Source organism: Molossus molossus, unplaced genomic scaffold, assembly GCF_014108415.1.
Source record: "Molossus molossus isolate mMolMol1 unplaced genomic scaffold, mMolMol1.p scaffold_m16_p_8, whole genome shotgun sequence".
NCBI classification, from domain to species: domain Eukaryota; kingdom Metazoa; phylum Chordata; class Mammalia; order Chiroptera; family Molossidae; genus Molossus; species Molossus molossus.
This window is the reverse complement of record NW_023425402.1, coordinates 9,935,251-9,953,636: the sequence shown is the minus strand read 5'-3', so window position 1 is coordinate 9,953,636 and position 18,386 is coordinate 9,935,251. Positions and strand designations below refer to the sequence as shown.

At 37.9% G+C, this 18,386-nt stretch overlaps 1 protein-coding gene across 2 annotated transcripts in view; it reads left to right on the top strand.

Annotated features, from left to right (window-relative positions):
* Window positions 1-18,386, top strand: part of BTBD9 (BTB domain containing 9) — a 446,601-nt gene that overhangs the window by 62,401 nt on the left and 365,814 nt on the right. For both annotated transcript variants that reach the window (XM_036249375.1, XM_036249376.1), the window contains exons 4-6: window positions 389-653; window positions 9,763-9,982; window positions 15,259-15,378. In XM_036249375.1, coding sequence (XP_036105268.1) covers window positions 389-653; window positions 9,763-9,982; window positions 15,259-15,378 — 605 coding nt within the window. The remainder of the gene's footprint in view (window positions 1-388; window positions 654-9,762; window positions 9,983-15,258; window positions 15,379-18,386) is intronic.

The window sequence follows — 18,386 nt, the reverse complement described above, 5'->3', positions numbered from 1 at the left end:
AACCAAATATACGATAGTGCATAGTCTGTGAAAGAAAAGATTTTGAACTTTAAATGTTAGATTAATCTTACTGATTTGTAAGTGTCAACACCTGAAGAGCGTGTATGGGGAAGACAGCTCCTCTCATTGCTGTTTTTCTTCTTGTTTTATTAAAGATGGGTGTAGATGGGTTGGAAAGACTGGTTGTTTGAGGTAGTGGTACAAAATGCCTTCCCCTGCTATTCACACAGCCTTAATGTGCAAGAGAGGACATGGCGCAAAGAATATGGAGAGAGGATGGTCCAAGAGAGTTCACTGTTTACATGTAACTGATACTTGCAGTTCTGTTGGATAATGCACATGGTTGAGCTCCATAATAACTGGAATTTCTTCTTGTTATCCTTTTCAGACAGCACTTTTAAACATCGTATTAAGAGATTCATTTGCAGCTCCTGAAAAAGATATTTTCCTAGCCTTGTTAAACTGGTGTAAGCACAATTCAAAGGAGAATCATGCTGAAATCATGCAGGCTGTGCGTTTGCCTCTGATGAGTCTCACTGAACTTCTCAATGTTGTAAGGCCTTCAGGCCTGCTGTCTCCTGATGCCATTCTGGATGCTATTAAAGTTCGATCAGAGAGCCGGGATATGGACCTCAATTACAGAGGCATGCTCAGTAAGTACCTGTTCATCCTAATCTCACCAAGGAGTGTTCTTTGCGTCATATGACAGTGTCAGCTACAAAACTAGAGTGCAGGTGTACATGGTACATGTGGGCCTATGAACATATAGCTCTGCTTCCTATGGAATGCCTTTCCCTGTCATTCTACTAATTCCTCCTGAGATTGCATTGCCATGGTAGCTTCCCAGATGGGTGTTTCTTACCATTCTTGGACAAATTTCTCCAGCTGTTCCTTAGAATATCAGAAATAGATATTTTCTTCAAACGCATTTTGTCATGTGAAGACCTTTCCTCTCTTTCTCCATCAGATCAATACTAAGTACGTGCTATGTACTTATTATTTTAGGCACCATGAACATGGAGATTCTAAATAACAATGATAATAGCTAACACTTATGTAGCATTTCCAACACTTATGATTTTTCTTAATAATAAAAGCAGTAGTAATTAACACTTATAAAGTGTTTGTGTTTCAATAACAGCCTTACATGATCATTTAATTCTCACTGCAGTTCTTTGAGGTGGGTACCGTTATTGGTTCCGTTTTACAAGTGAGGAAACTGAAGTGTAGAGAGGTTAAATAACTTGCCCAAGGTCACATAGAAAGATTCGTGGAGCTGAGAGTCAGACCTATGTAGTTAGGCTCCAGAGGCTATGCAGTTAACCACTAAACTATGCCATGTAAGTGCAAAATATAGTCTCTGCTTTTGATCCTTTTAATTTCATTGTGGAAATAAGACATACCCCCATGAAAAGTTAAATATAGTAATATTCAAGATGGGACATGTTGTGAACTTCAGAAGAGGGTGTGGCTTGGGCTTGGAGTGATTGAAGGAAATTTCATGGAGAGTATAAAGCTTGAGGTGAGCCTTGGCATTTGATTTGAATGGCATCAGGGTAGGGTGCATTTTGGATAGGAGGACTGGTGAAGTTAATAGACAGAGGTTAGAGCATTTGAAGGACTGTGAACAGAAGAGCTTGGCTGGTATAAAAGGCTTATGTTGATTAATAACAAAGAAAGTCTGTAAAGGTTAGCTCAGGCAAAATCATAGAAGTCTTTGAAACTAGATTGGGATTTCGCTTATGTGCAGTGAGAAGCTGATTTCAGAGGGGAGAGGCTTAAGTACAGTGGTAGTTTTGAAAGATGGACCCGGTGCTGTAGTTGATGATTTGGAATAGGGAAAAACTGGGTTCATGGAGACCTGTGCATAACTGATACAACTTTAAACTAGAGGGGCAGGGAAAATGGAAAATAATGGATGTTTAAGGCCAAGGGAGGGGAAAGCAGAGGTGGGTGGAGGTGGGCAAAGGAAGGGGAGGAAAGGGGAACACCTGCAATAATGTCAACCTTAAGATTTCTTAATAAAAATATATAATATTTTAAAAATTAGATCTTGGTGATTCAAAGGATTTAAATTTGAAGATTACATTTAGGAGGAAGTTATTTTATCAAATCTAAGAAACCAGAAATTCTGAAGTACCAATGTTTTTATGCACCACTAAGAAAGGAAACAATATTGACAATTAAACCATGACACATTATCATGTTTCAGAAATGTTAACATTTGGGAAAAAAGTTAATATTTCATCAGTTCTTTGAATTGGTGAAATGTAGTAATTCTTTGAAGAAGATCCTGAGCTTATTTTTAGAGTTTGAGGGTTTCTGGACATAAAAGTTCTAAGTTTTTTCTCATGTTAGTCATTTCCCTGAACAATCTTTTCCTTGACTGTGTGGCTTTAGACACTCTCTTGAAATACTGATTGATCTTAAATAGGTGTCCCAGCCAACTTCTCTCCTGACTCATCAGATTTAGATTTCTTTTCATTGGGCATCGGAGAGAAAGCATAGATTTTGCTGCCAGACAAATTTGACTTCAAATCCTGAATTAGTCACTTACTAGTTGTATGACCTGGTATTAAATTACACAAGGGATTTTACCTTTGGTGTTATATTTCCTAGTATTGTTTTGAGAATTAATTGAAATGATGCACACAAGAATGTGTTTAAGCTCTATATAGGAAACCGTTGTTATCATATTATCATTATTTGTGTTCTTCCTTATCTCTTTATGTCTGTGTAGGAATTATCACATTGTTTTAAACAATTTGTTTACTTACATTTGGTCCTTGAAGGCAGAGATGATCTTTGTAAGCCCTCTTGATCTTTGTATCCTCAACTTTTAACATACTCAATAGCATGTAGTGGACATGTGGTGAATGAATGCAAGGAAAAATGTCTAATAGCAGTGGAAGCAGGTTACTGGTGTTTGTTTAGGAAGCCGTAAAAGCTGACAACAAAAGAATTGAAACCAGAGTCTGTGATTTAGAGAGACCTATAGCCAGGGGGCTGGAGGTAGAGAAGGAAGTATTAGGTATGAAAAGAACTGGGAGAGGGTTAAAGAAGCCACAGAGGAGAGAGCTTCTACATGGAGAGGGTGGTCAGTGGTATTTGGTGATGTTGGGAGATAAAAAAGAATGAGAATTGAGAGAAAACTTTTGGATATAAATTGTGGTGAGTAGTCTGGACTGAAGCTTGGCTAAACAGGGAATTAGACCATGGGCTTGAAAAGACGGTAAATACAATGTGTTGACCGTCTGCTGTGTTAATTGGAGTGCAAGGTGGTAGAGAAATAGTAGAGTAGCTGCAGGGAACAGCTCAGGAGAGGTTCAGGAAGGGATTTGGAGGTGCTGGAGAATGGTACTAGATAAAGTATGGGAGGATGGAAGGGGGAGAGGTAACAAGTAATATAATTTTATTTTGTTGTTTGTGAAAGAGAGAGAGAAACATTGATTTGTTGTTCCACTTATTTATGCATTCATTGGTTGCTTCTTTTATGTGCCCTGACTGGAGATCAAACCCGCAACCTTGGTGTATCAGGATGATGCTGTAACCAGCTAAGCTCCCTAACCAATTTTAGACGTTCTAAATTCTCATCATTGGATCCTCTTATATAAGCTCCTCTTTTCCCCTCTTGCCCTACTTTTGATTTGAGGTGCTGATAGAGCCCCATATCTGGCTTCGTTAAAGGGCTAGGCCTGGGACATTGCTGCAGGAGTGTGGGGGTGCTTTAGACATTCCACATAGTTACTGGTAGCTTGGAACTGATCAGCTGCTCAGTATAGTTGTCAGACCTGGTTGTAATAAACCCATGTAATTACCGTGAAAGGGAGCAATCAACCGTTGAGGGAAACTCAGTTCTGGAATGACATACTTACTGTAATTATTCCTCTTAAATGTTAAGCTCTTTATTTTGGAATAAGTCAGTGGGAGCTCAAGGAAGAGATTATACAGATGTTTCGGAATCTTTTATCTAACTTCTAAACTTGAGAAATGATTAAAATAGTGGGCTGTTTTTCTGACTTTTTAATTATAAGAATAGTAAAATCAATAATATAACTATTAAGGAAGCATATCACTTTCCCATCAGATCCTAAAAAGTAAGTTAATTATTCTGTAAGTAATTTAAATCATTATTTCTTTCATCAGATTTCTTTTTTCCTTTTTTTTTTTGTTACGTGCCCCTAGTGGGAACTGAACCCGGGAATTTCTGGTCCACAGGCCAACGCTCCAACCACTAAGCCAAACTGGCCAGGACTGATTTCTTTACTGTTAGGGAAAAAAGGGTCTAACATTTCAGAACTGTTCTTGAGGTTATTGTTCTGGAAAGCTAGTTCTCCTTATTTTAAAATTATTGAGCAATGTGTTTGTTTGTTTTGTTCTTTCCTGGATGTAGGTTCTTGTCTTTGGGAACTTTTCATGAAATGTAGAGAGGTTCTTATCTTGAGACTAGGGATTCATATCTTTTTCTAATTCTTTTTCTTTTAGTTCCTTACTATTGGTTACTGAAAGGTTTACTTCTTAGAGCTGCATATCCTGAGGCTTTTAACCAAATTACAGTGATTTTTACCCTCTTAAAAAGAAAAAGAGGACCCAAAGGATATTTTAACTCACCAGTGATGGTTAGTCTTTCTGGGAAGGTGGTTTAGACTAGTTTTGTACATATATAATGATGAGCGTTTGTCTATACACATGGGGAAAGGGAATTAACTTTTAATGATAATATTTTTTTCCTTAGGGTATTTGAGCTACTTGTACTCAGACCGTTTTCTTAATGTTAAGTTTTGTCTTAGCTGTAGAGGCGTTTATTTCTACCTTGAAAGTCAGTGCTTTTTCTTTTCATACTAAGTTATACTTTGTTTTGCTTATCTCAGGTTTTAGACTTTGGGAAAGAGACCAGTAATTTCTTGTTTCTTCATATTTACAGCAGGGTTTGTTTATATTACAACTTTCATCCTCAGGATTTCCTTATTGAGTAAAAATTAGTCTGTTCATAGGACTGCTTAATTAAGTTATTGATTAATATATAAATGTGTGTGTGTTTAAATCTGTGCTGTAGGTACATGTTACCATAGTTTCATACTATAGTTACACACACAGTTTCCATAGTTTCCAGTAACTCAGACCAATGGAGTTTGCCACTGTAATACTACAATTGTTGCTTTTTGGCCTAGAATCCTTCTAGACTGAGCTTCTTGAGGACTGTGATTATATGTTTTTTCAGCACCTAGCACAGTGCCTGAATCTAGACTTCAAAATGAATGTGACTGAATGAATTTATTCCTTTCTTCTAAACTAGAATTTAAAATTTGTCTCACCTATTACATAAAGACAATAATAACAATAATGAGCCGTTAGTACTTTTAAAACTCTTTGACTTCTATTATTGTTGTATCTTCCCAGTTGTAGTTTATAGTATCTTTATCTGTAAACTAGGAGGTTCACAGGTAATCTCAACTGAATATTCCTCTGGCCATGCAGTTCATGTCTGATATGAACTCTTGTCTCCACTAGATGGTGAAGGGCCGGAGGGCTGAGTCCAGCATAGGGACCAGCACACAAAATGCAGTTTAGGAATTATTTTTTTCCTTAATAAATAGGACAAAGGTCCCTTTCAGCGCTTATATGTTTCCATTCTTTGATCTTTATAAGTAATTTGCCTAAAGTTACTGAGTTAAATTGATGCCCAAGCTGGACCCAGAGTGCTGATCTGACCCATGAGGCCAGTGCTCTTTGTTAGAGTCTCCACCCTGGGTTATTTTTTGTTTCTATTTTGTGATGTTTGGGAATCAGTACTGTGCAGTGTGGAAAGGAGGCCTGCAGAGAGTGGAGATAACTGGAAAGTTAAGGTTAGACAGGAGTTGTCAAGAAAATCATATGTGATGCCATACTCATTGGAAGGGAGGGTCCATCATTCTTCAGGGAAGTCAGATGGGGGGTAGAAGATGATTTAGGGGACAGAACTGGGCAAAGAGATTGCAGTCGGCAGAGAGCTAAGTGTGAATCCAAATGATCCATCAGGGGTGAGCAACTATCTCAGCCTACATGTTGTAGAGAATTCTGTAAAAGATGGTTAAGAATGTAAGGCAATGAAAGAAAAACACAAGGTCATTAACCCAGCACCACTTAGATTTTGGCGTTGTGTAGCTAGGGGCAGGTCCTGCACCATTTCTCCTTAGTTTTTCTTTTTAAATTTGTATTTATTGATTTTTAGAGAGAGTAAGGAAAAGAGAGAGAGAGGGAGTGTTCTGTTGTTTCACTTAATTCATAGCTTCATATGTGCCTGACTGGGGATTGAACCCGCAACCTTGGTGTATTGGGATGACGCTCTGACCAACTGAGCAACTCAGCCAGGGCTCTTTAGTTTTTCTCTCTAATAATTGGCTTGTTTCTGCCTAGCTGTGAAACTTCAAAGCTCAACTTTCTTCCTTAATGTTTGTAAAATGCATATAAAATGACAAATGTAAAGAAAACTATTATTGTTATCTACCATCTCTTATAATCCCTACTACCCTTTTTTGTTGTTGTTAATCCTCACCGAAGGATATTTTTTCTATTGAACCTTTTTTTTCCTTTGAGAGAGAGTGGAAGGGAGGGAGCTGGGGATGGGGGAAGAGAAAGAGAGAGAGAGAGAGAGACAGAGAGAGATAGATCAATGTGTGAGAGACACATCACCAACCGGGGCAGGATTTGAACCTGCAGCCCAGGTACATGCCCTTGACCGGGAATCAAACCTTCGACCCTCAAGTGCAGGAACCGACGCTTTATCCACTAAGCCGCACCAGCCAGGCCACCCTGTATTTTTTTAGAGCTTTGTTTTCTACTGATAGACAAACATAAGCAGTAAGAATATATATGATTTGTATTATTTTCTTATGACTTGAATTTTCGCATATTTACGTTTTGTGTTAAATTTATCATTTAGCTATAGAATTTGCAAAAAATACTTGTATTTTTACCCTGTGAGGTACTTAGATTATAGTTACCATGAGAGAATTTCCACTGTGTAAATGTCTCCTGTTGAAGGGAAAGATGCTTTCAGGGAATCTATATCAAGAACAGTTAGAAAAGTTCTCAAGCACTCTTGAAATAAACTTAAAAAAATTACTTGTGTCAGAAGTTTCATTTCCATTTTAGACTTTTAGTTACAGTCACTTGAACGCCTGTGCCTAGTGTGTTATTCCTAGCATGATACGTTTTAGAGGTGAAGAAGTTTATGTTTAGAGAAAATCAAAGGGTAGCCGCAGTTTCTAAATCTGAAAGCTGAATTTCCCCCTTTTGTGGCCCTGGCCTGGACTGGAGGAGATGGTTTCAGTGGTCGGCAGCACAGACTTTGGGCCCACCTCTTACACCCAGCAATAAGGGACTATTCAGGTTTCCTTTTACCATGTAGTTACACATCACTGATATCTGAAAAGCACAGATTTGAAGCTTTTGTTTGTTTGCTTGCTTTATAAAGTGCTTCATTTCTAGATTGGAGGCATCAGGAGGGCAGGCCCGTCTGTCTAGTTCACTGAGGTAGACCCAGACCCTCATGTGGTACCTGGTGCAGAATGAGTCTGCAGTAAATGTTCTTTAATTAGATTCCTTACACTTATACAGTACTTTAGCATATATTATTTGTAGTATGATCTTCACAGTAATTCTGTGGGTAGGTTGGGCAAAGTGTTATTTTTAGATGAGAAAATAGATTCATAGAGACCAAGAAGCCTCTCTTGGGTAGTGTATGGTAGAACCTGAGTCTCAGACTGAGCTTTTCTTGCTTTAAGTCCAACTTAAAGAAAGATACATATGTATGTATATCTCTATATAGATATATCTCACACTATCTGTTTCATTCTTCTGGGTCTTAGGTCACCTTAGAGGGAGGGTGTTAGAACAAGAGGGTATGTTCTTCCCATCAGAAAGCATTCATGAGGGAGGTGCCAAAGTTGGGCCCCTGGAGACAAACTGCCTGGGTTCTAATTGCGGGTCTGATACCCGCTGGCTGTGTGACCTTGGTCAAGAAAGTCCATCTAAACTCTCTCCTGCCCCACTTCCCCATCTGTGAAATGGATGTATTAGTAGTATTACATTTCAAAGGATTTTGATGAAGACTAAGTCAAAGAAATTAATAAGGCTTGTTAAATAAATGAAAAATAAATATGAAGAATCTGTATGATTACTGTGAGCTAATAGAATTTAGGAAGTTATAAATCTGTGGCACTTAAGCTTCTGATGGTAAAAAGTTTTGTGCTGTTTTACATCTGAGTTGCCATAGTCTTTGCAAGTTAACTAAACCCACCCCAACAGCATTTCAGTTGCACTTATTGTTGTCTTCCAGAGCCATTCTTTTACCTGTCTTCATTTTTTTAAACCCCACATTTTCCAAGTAATCTACAATAATGAATTACCCCCTTTTCCTAAGAGCCTAATTATGGCTCATACCTGACTTTGTTCAAATCACGTAGCCCAGATGTGTATGTACTGTGAGAATTCACTATTTGTTTACAGTGTGTAAACTTGCTTAGTTCTTTTATTATTGTGTTGCTTTTTAAAATATGGTTCATAAGAATAATGGCAGTCTTTTCTTAGAGTTTACTGTGTTTTTTGCAGACAGCATCTCATTTAATCCTTGAAACAAAACAAATAACAGAAACTCCTGGGGGATAGATATTGCCCTACTGAGAAATTTAAGTTCAGAGAAGGTAAATTCCCCAAAGTGATACACTTATTTAAAGGTGGAGTCACTGTTTAAACTCTGACTTTGAAGCTCAGGCTCTTCACATCTATTTTATGCTGCCTCTGATCTCTCCATGGAGAGTGTTGGTTTTACAGTGCTAGTACGAGGAGGACAGGTTCCAGATCCGTGAAGCCAAATGTGCACAGAGGACTCCAGAGGCCCGGGAACAACTGACACTTAATAAATCTACAGCTGGAGAAGGGAGAATGTTTAATTATAACCACAATACTGATTTTGATGACAAACTGTCTGAATTTTCATTTAAAAAAATAAAGTGAAGTAAAAATACATCTTCTTTTAAACTCATTTTTGTTTTTTAGCTAGATTGATTGATTGAACACATCCATATATGACTAATAACTCTGCTGTATTGGAGCCTATTTTTTTCTTTTGTTGTATCAGATGTCTGACCTGTCTGTTTTGCTTTTTTATACATTGTGCTTAGTTCAGATGGCAGGTATAGGTCATCTGACATGATACTTTTTTTTTTTATCCTCACCCAAAGGCACTTTTCCATTTTTGTTCAGATAGAGTGGGAGGAAGAGAGAGAGAGAGAGAGAAACATCGACGCGAAAGGGACACATCGAGTGGCTGCCTCCCACACAACCCCAACCAGGGCCAGGGACAAACCGCAACTGAGGCACGTGCCCCTAGCGGGAAGTGAACCTGGGTCTCTCTGGACCACTGAGCCAAACCAGCCAGGGCTGACATGCTACTTTTGTCTAGTAGATATTTAGTTAAATCTACTAATAGAAAGAACTCAGTAGAGCTGATGTGTTTGTGCTAGTGTATGTTTTTTCCCTAGTATTATTAACTTTTTCTTAATAACATTAGTCCCAAGCACTTAGTGGCTATGATAGTGTCATTAAATTTAAACTGTGGGTGGTATCTTAATCCTTATAGACATTTCATATCTTCTATTTAATTTTTAAATTAAAACTCACATATTAGAATCAACTTGAATGTTAGAATTTTATCTTTTTCCCCACGTTATAGAATAATTTAATAACTGTTAACCTTGCATTTTGTATTTTTAACTGCAGTACCAGAAGAAAACATTGCAACTATGAAGTATGGAGCCCAGGTTGTAAAAGGGGAGTTGAAATCTGCCTTACTAGATGGTGATACTCAAAATTATGATTTGGACCATGGATTTTCCAGGCATCCAATTGATGACGACTGCCGTTCTGGCATTGAAATTAAGCTAGGTCAGCCGTCCATTATCAATCACATACGGATACTGCTGTGGGACCGAGATAGCCGGTAAGTCTGTGATTTGAAGAGAGACTACGGTTGTATTTGACTGACATTGTATTTGTGGTCATCTATTTTGATTTTACAGGTTTGGTGATTTATTTCTTTGTGGTCACTTGGCTATCTTGGAGTTTCATTCTGGGGGAAGAGTTAAAGGGTATATTCCTTTAAAAAATGACATTTATTTTGATTTTTCTGCTTATAAAAATAATGAATATGTGTTTATTATGGAAAACGCAGAACATATAGAAGATCACAAAGAAATAAAAATTGCTAGTAATCTCACCACCCATTATTAATCTTTGTATTAATAATAAGTGTGTTTTGTTATACTACGTATGTCTCTCTTTCACACATACAAAACAGAAACCAGTTAAACCACATGTAGTTTTATAAAATAAAGATTAGATGTGTAAAAAGCTAACTTCACTTTTTTTGAATTTGATTAATTAATTTATTTTTGTTACAGATGTTTCTCCTTTTTCCCCCACTGATACCCCCCTACCCCTCCCTCCCTGCCCTCTCCCCAGCTTTGTTGTCCATGTCCGTTGTTCATGCATACATGCATATAAGTTCTGTGGTTTATCTCTCTCCCCCACTCCCTCTTCTGGGGATAGTCAGTCTGTACCCCACTTCCACGTCTCTGAGTCTACCCCATTCCTCAGACTGTTATGTTCATTATATTCCATAAATAAGTGAGATCTTATGATACTTGTCTTTCTCTGTTTGACTTGTTTCGCTTAGGATGACATTTTCCAGATCCCTCCATGTCGTCTCAAAGGATAAGAGATCTTTCTTTCTTACAGCTGCATAGTACTCTATTGTGTATATGAACCACACCTTTTTTATCCATTCGTCTACTGATGAACACTTGGGCTGTTTCCAGATCTTAGCTATTGTAAATAGTGCTGCTACAAACATGGGGTACATATATTCTTTCTGATTGGTATTTCAAGCTTCTTAGGGTATAATCCTGGAAGTGGGATCACTGGGTTAAATGGCAGTTCAATTTTTAATTTTTTGAGGTAACACCATATTGTTTTCCATAGTGGCCGTACCAGTATGCATTCCCACCAGCAGTGTACTAGAGTCCCCTTTTCTCCACACTCTCGCCAACACTTGTTTGATGATTTGTTGATGACGGCCATTCTGACAGGTGTGAGGTGATTCCTCATTGTTGTTTTAATTTGCATCTCTCTGATGATTAGTGATGTTGAGCATTTCTTCATATGTCTCTTAGCCATTTGTATGTCCTGTTTGGAGAGATGTCTATTTAGTTCCTCTGCCCATTTTTTAATTGGGTTCTTTGTCTTCCTTTTGTTGAGTTGTATGAGCACTCTTTATATATTGGAAATTAACCCCTTATCTGATATATCATTGGCAATTATGCTCTCCCATACAGTGAGTTGCCTTTCTATTTTGATGACTGTATCTTTTGCTGTGCAGAAGCTTTTGAGTGTGATGTAGTTCCATGTGCTCATTTTCTCCTTTGTTTCTGTTGTCTTAGGTGATGTATCAGGGAAAATTCTGCTGCGTATGATGTCTGAAATTTTGTTGCCTACAGTTTCTTGTAGGATATTTATGGATTCATGGGTCACATTTAAGTCTTTTATCCATTTTGAGTTTATTCTTGTGTAGGGTGTAAGTTGATGATCTAGTTTCATTTTTTTTGCATGTAGCTGTCCAATTTTCCCAACATTATTTATTAAAGAAGCTGTCTTTACTCCACTGTATGCTCTTACCACCTTTGTCAAATATTAATTGAGCATATTTCCTGGGGTCCATTTCTGGGTTCTCTGTTCTGTTCCACTGGTCTATATGACTGTTCTTGTGCCAGTACCAGGCTGTTTTTATTACAGTGGCTTTGTAGTATAATCTGATATCTGGTATTGTGATCCCTCCTACTTTGTTCTTCTTTTTTAAGATTGCTGTGGCTATTCGAGGCCTTTTTTGGTTCCATATGAACTTTTGAAGTATTTGTTCTAGTTCTGTGAAGTATGTCATTGCTATTTTGATGGGGATTGCATTGAATCTATAGATTGCTTTGGGTAGTATGGACATTTTAATGATCTAACGTCACTTTTAATATATTGTGAATATTCTATCCTTTAAAACTATTCCCCTAAAAATTGGGCCAGATACATGTGAAAAAATGAAACTAGATCACTACACATAAGAATAAAATAAAAATGGGTTAAAGACTTGTTAGACTTAAAACCATAAAAAATCATAGAACAAAACATAGGCAGTAAAATCCCAGACATGCTTGTAGGAATATTATTTTTCTGATATATTTCCTCAGGCAAGGGAAACTAAAGAAAAAAATAAACAAATGGGACTACATCAAACTAAACAGTTTTTACACAGCAAAGTAAACCATCAGCAAAATGAAAAGACAAACCACTAGATGGGAGTACGTATTCTCCAATGATACATCCAATTAGGGGCTAATATTCAAAATTTATAAAACTGAGCACTAAAAAAAGAAACAATCCAATTAAAAATAGGCAAAAGAACTGACTAGACACTTCTCCAAAGAGGACATACAGATGGCCAAAAGACATATAAAAAGATACTCAACGTCACTTATCATCAGAGAAATGCAAATTAAAACCACAATGAGATATCACCTCACACCTGTCAGAATGGCTATCATCAATAAATCAACAAACAAGTGTTGGCGAGGATGTGGAGAAAAGGGAACCCCTTGTGCAGTGTTGATGGGAATGCAGGTTGGTGCAACCACTGTGGAAAGCAGTATGGAGTTACCTCAAAAACTTAAAAATAGAACAGCCTATGACCCGGTGATTCCACTCTGGGAACATATCCAAAGAAACCTGAAATAATGATTCGAAAAGATATATGCTCCCCTGTGCTCATTGCAGCATTATTTACAATAGCCAAGATTTGGAATCAGCCCAAGTTTCCATCAGTAGATGAATGGATAAAAAAGTTGTGGTACATTTATACAATGGAATACTACTATGCTGTAAAAAGAGGGAAAAAATCACCCATGCGACAGCATTGATAAACTGGGAGAACATTATACTAAGTGAAATAAGCCCGTCAGAGAAAGGCAAGTACCATAAGATTTTACTCATATGTGGAATTTAATGAACAAACTGAATTACCAAGCAAGATAGAGACAGACTGATAGATAGAGAGCAGGCAGACAGCTCTGGTGGCGGGGGAGGGTGTTAGGGGTGGAGGGATTGAGCAAAAAAGAAAAAAAGGGAGAGAACTCATGGACAACAGTGTGGTGACTGCGGGGCAGGAGGGAGGTGGAAGAGGGCATAGAGGGGATGAGTGGTGATGGGAAAAATTAAATTAAATTAAATTAAAAAATAAAAATAAAAATATTCCCCCAAAATGTTATTTTATATGGTTGCCTGGTATTCCACCATGTGGGTTCCCATTATTTATTTACTTGATTCCTTAACAGCTTTTAAAATGAATTTTATCTTATAGATGAAGAAAAAAAATGTTTTTTAGTGTGTGAATAAATATCCTTGAAACAAGAAATTTGTGAAAAAAATTTGGTGGGCTCTAGCCTAGGAATCCACCCAGTTTTGCAGTAGCTTCAAGGTCTGCCTTCTAACCATTCTGATACTTTCACCCACTGTGATTTCTAGGGTTCAGCCATGATAGCCAGTGTACCAGAGAAGTATGGGTGACCAAGAACTGAACTGTCTCATTGCTGCTTATCATTAACCTAAACGCTACATACCAGAAAACTGATGTACAGAGAGTCCCCCCCACTTATGCCTCTTTGAGTCTGGGTATGAAGGGCTTAGTAGTATTGGTAATGATACCCTGCAAATCTTTTAGGCTAGTTCATTTCTCTTGTTAGCACCACTGGCCACAACCCTGGCCTTTTAGGTCATTTAAGCCAAGTATGAGGAAAGCTTTATGAAGTGGGAATCAGCATTTCCTGTGCATGGATGTTCGAGGTCCCCTGGTTATCTCTTATCTTTTTTTTTTCTTTCTGTTAAGAATATATTTTCTAGTACATGTGGTATGCACTGTTATAAAAGCTTTACATATAGTCACTCACTTAATAATTAAATTAGTATAAAAATAATAAGAGGTTAGTTAGTATGTTTGAAACTGAAAGCAGTTCTGATCGTTTCCATGGTGTTAAATATTTACAGGCCACTTGGTTTTAGTATGTGCATCACATTCACAGGGGACTTACGTTTACCACATAGCAGTTCTTTCCTCATAGAAGTTGTTATCATTCTAAGCAAAGGTGAAAAATTCAGAATCTTAAGCTAAAAAGATTCTGACATGTGTTATAAAATTATATCCTGCATTTCTGATAACCCAGGAAGGTTCAATAAAAGGTTATAACCAGTTTGAGACTGAGCAATAAAATGAATGGGAGTGAGAGGACAGCAGAAAATGAGGGGATGACACAAAATAAGCTGACCTTTTCTGGTCACAACTGTTGGTTGCAGGCTGACATTTATGGTCACCTAAATCTTCTGAGATTGTTCCTGTTGATATTACAGTACAAGTAATAACTGCATCTCAAATTTAAATCTGGCTCTTGACAGGGGAATATAGATTTGTTCAGTATGGGACTAGCATGTAATGGTCCAGTGTAGCTGACTAGGGGAGGGTGGTAGGCTGTTTTCATTACTACCAGGTTATTAGCTGGCAAATTTTAAGTTGTACCCAAAAGAAACACGTATTCTCTCTTCAGCCATGTCATTTATTTTTCTGTAGGCTGCATGTTTGTGTGGGATGGTAGACTGAGGGGGGAGTGGGAGATAAGCTGGCCCCTGTGGGGAACCATTTGAGTTGGCTTTCCTCCTGAGAATGTAGGGTTGAGCTCTCAGGCCAGAGAAGGTAGAATGAGAAGGCACACCCACTTCTCTTTTCTGTCCTGTCTTTGTCATGGCCTTACTAATCTGCTACTATGGTGTGAGCAAGGCATCCTGGCCCTGTTTGAAAGGGAACAAATGTCTTGCGTGCCTGATATGTGCCAAGCACTGTGCTAGAGACTGGAAATAGGAAAATGCCTATGGCATGGTCTTTGTTCTTAAGCAGCTTGTTATCTAATAAAGCAGACAGATGTGCTGAGAAAGAATTTTAGTACATTGTGCTGAATGCTATAATAGGGGGATCTATACAGATGTCGTCATTATCCAAGTTTGATTGTTATGCAGAACATGTAATTCGTGAATAGTGGATTTTTTGTGCCCTTTAATGTCTTATTAAAATATAATGATATTATTATTTTAATATGGTTCTTTTTCTGCCTTTTCCCTTTTGATTCATAGGTCTTATTCATACTTCATTGAAGTGTCGATGGATGAACTTGATTGGATCAGAGTGATTGATCATTCACAGTATCTGTGTCGTTCTTGGCAAAAGTTATATTTTCCAGCCCGAGTCTGCAGGTTGGTTCTCATGCCTATTAAGTGATTTTGGTGTTTATTTATTTAAGGAGTTTTGAACTTTGAAAAACTGATTACATTGTTTTGTTTCACAGAAGAGTTTTTCAGAGTATCACCTACCAAACATATCCCAACTAAAACAGGGAAACTATGGAAAATTAAGCATCATAATTATTTAGAGTGTGCTGTGGAACTGTTTATCCAAAGTGTTTTGTACTGTTTTTGTGTAGTAGACATGTAAATGAATAAGAAGGGACAGGGAACACTGAGAAGTGGAAATGATTTCTGAACTGCAAGTTGTACCTTGAAAGCAGTTATTGTTAGAGGGTACGTTCTTCCCACGGAAGCCACGAGAGTGTTTCTGGAGGCTTCCCTGGCAGTCCTTGGGGCCAGGAGATTTTTGGGTGCCAGTGTGCATATTCTGAGTATCTGTGTTCTTTTTCTAGGTCAGTGGATATCATGGAATTTGACAGAGCAGGTGTTTCTAGTGGGGTTGGGCTTGGGGTAAGGGAGGATGAAGCTGGTGGGACTCTCAGCTCACACCTTCCCTTCCTCAGAGCACCTTTGCAGTGTTGGTGTGATGTGTTACAGTCTCATGTTAGTTTGTTCTAAGAAGTATTAATAAACTGCTGTCCTACTATTTCATATTCTTTCTCAAATTCTGCAAAACCTATACGAGTAATGAATTTGAGAGTTGAGAAAGGTGACTAAAGGTCTCCCAAATTGTTTTTTTTTCTGTTATGATTTTCCCCTTGGAAATTGCCCTCAGATATTCTTTACCTTAGAGACAAAGGATCAAAGCAGGTTCATTTGATTAGGTGTGGCAAGAAAAGAAGGGAAGGAATATGGTAGGTGTAACCAGGAAGAATGTGGAGCTGACCCCTTACCCAAGTCCCTCCTCACCCTCACCTGTGACCTCTACTGACCTCCCATTGTGGCTGATTTGGAGCAGGTGGGTGCCTCACAGCACTTTCTCTCTTGGTCAGAAGACACCCTTATACTTTTTAAACTGATGATCTATCAACATAAGGCTGAGTTCTTACTTCCACCACAGAAACGCCACAAAACCTTTCAGCCTCTGGTAAAGAATGTTGCCTACATTTTTTTATTACAGGTATGACCAGACACAATATTGTTACCTAGGGATCTGCTTGTGTGAAAATGAAGAAAATCAATTTAATTTCCCCAAAGGGGGACTAAAGTGTCTCAGGTCTGGCGGTTGCTCTTTTATCAGAGGAGTTTTGAATGGATTAAAATGAGAGGGACAAGAAATTGAGTGAAGATTCTGTATCTCAGAGCTGCGTAGGGATGCTTTGAGAGTGACAGAGGGGCCCTGGTGTGGAGGATGTGATTGAGTCTGCATTGACTCAGTTTATTACTGTTGTATTGGATTAAAAAATAAGCGGTGTAATAGCCAAAGCATCTGATGTAGACCAAAGGACTGTATGCCTGTATTTAATTTGAAACAATAGGAACATGACTCCCAGAACAAATCATCGTGAATATAAAACTAGCCAAGACAGAGTCTGTGTGCTTTACCCATCATTGATCGGTTGCCCTCAGTTATGGTCTCTGACTTTTAGAAAATATGCTTACCCTTATTTATTGATGGGCATTATTTATACTCCCTTTTCCTTATTTTGTCTTTCCCTGGTGGCCTTGCCTTTGTTGGTGTAGCTTTTATATGTTAGAGAGCCCTGGCTGTATTCACGATGCTAGCTTTTGTCTCAGTGTAGCTGGCTTCCAACTCTGGTCAAGAAAAACTGAGAAAAGGTGGTGTTAGAGAAAGTATTAACAGAAAAGGAAGGAGTCTTGATATTGATATTAGTTTAAAAAATTTAAATATATTTATAATCACTTTAATACATTATGTTAATTACTACAGTCCTTCATAAACTCTGCCTTTTGTAATAGTTTGGAATTTTGGTAGTATTTTAAAATGACCTAAAAATAAGTCCCTATTGATTATTCAAGGATGTCTTATACTTGGTGCTTCTTATCGTCACAATCATTTATTGACTACCTAAACAATGTGCTAAAGACACTTCTCCTAAGAACTTCAGTAGGCACATACAAATCCTTTATTTCTTTAGCACGCAAGTGTTCAGTTTGCATTATGTCAGTTAATTTGCACATTTGTATGTCACCTTTGTTCTTCATTGTTCTTTATGTGTTTGTCTTGCCTCTGATACTAAAATTACAAGCTCTTTAAATCAAGGAGTATATATTCTAATCTTTTAGTATTCTTACACAGTGCTTAGCTTATGTATGCAGTAGGTACTCTATAAATGTTACCACAGGTTTTATGGGGTCGAGGCACTGACTGGGTAGTGAAGAGAGATTGCTTCAATGTTAATATGTATATATGTTCATTGGTACTTTTTATCTATCTATTTATTAAAATGCATATCACTGCTTGAAAACTCTGGAGTGGTAAATGGTTTTGTACTGTCTGCAAAGGTTACTTTTTTTCTCTTTAGGAAACTAAATTTTGAGGTTAATCTCAAAAGCTATAAGTGTCATGTAGTGATGAAAGATTACATCAAATATATTCACAAAAGAAGATATACTCTGTGAATTGGGAAGTGTGGGATTACCCAGCTCTCTCTCTCAGTCCAGGCTGGACTGCATGTAAATCAGCATTTTGTAGTAGAAGAACCATGGCCTGTGGAGTTAGTTAGAGCCCTTCTCAAATCCTGGTTTCATCTAATACTGGTATTGTGATCTTGGTAAAGTTGTGCCTCTCCAAGCTCTCATTTCTACACAAGTAAAAAACAGGAATAACCACACCCTTCCTGGGGTCTGCTCTGGAGGGTTAGATGGCATAGCACATATAGTACTGAGCACAGTGCCTGGCCCAAAATAGGCTCAGAAAGTAGTTGTTTTTATTATTAAATTTTTTAAACTATTTTTTTTCTCATTTCTGAGACTCTCAACTGGTGTTTGACCTTCAGAGAAAGAGAGCCATCCCTGCCATCCTCTTTGGCCACAGTGGCTGTCACTGGGAGGAA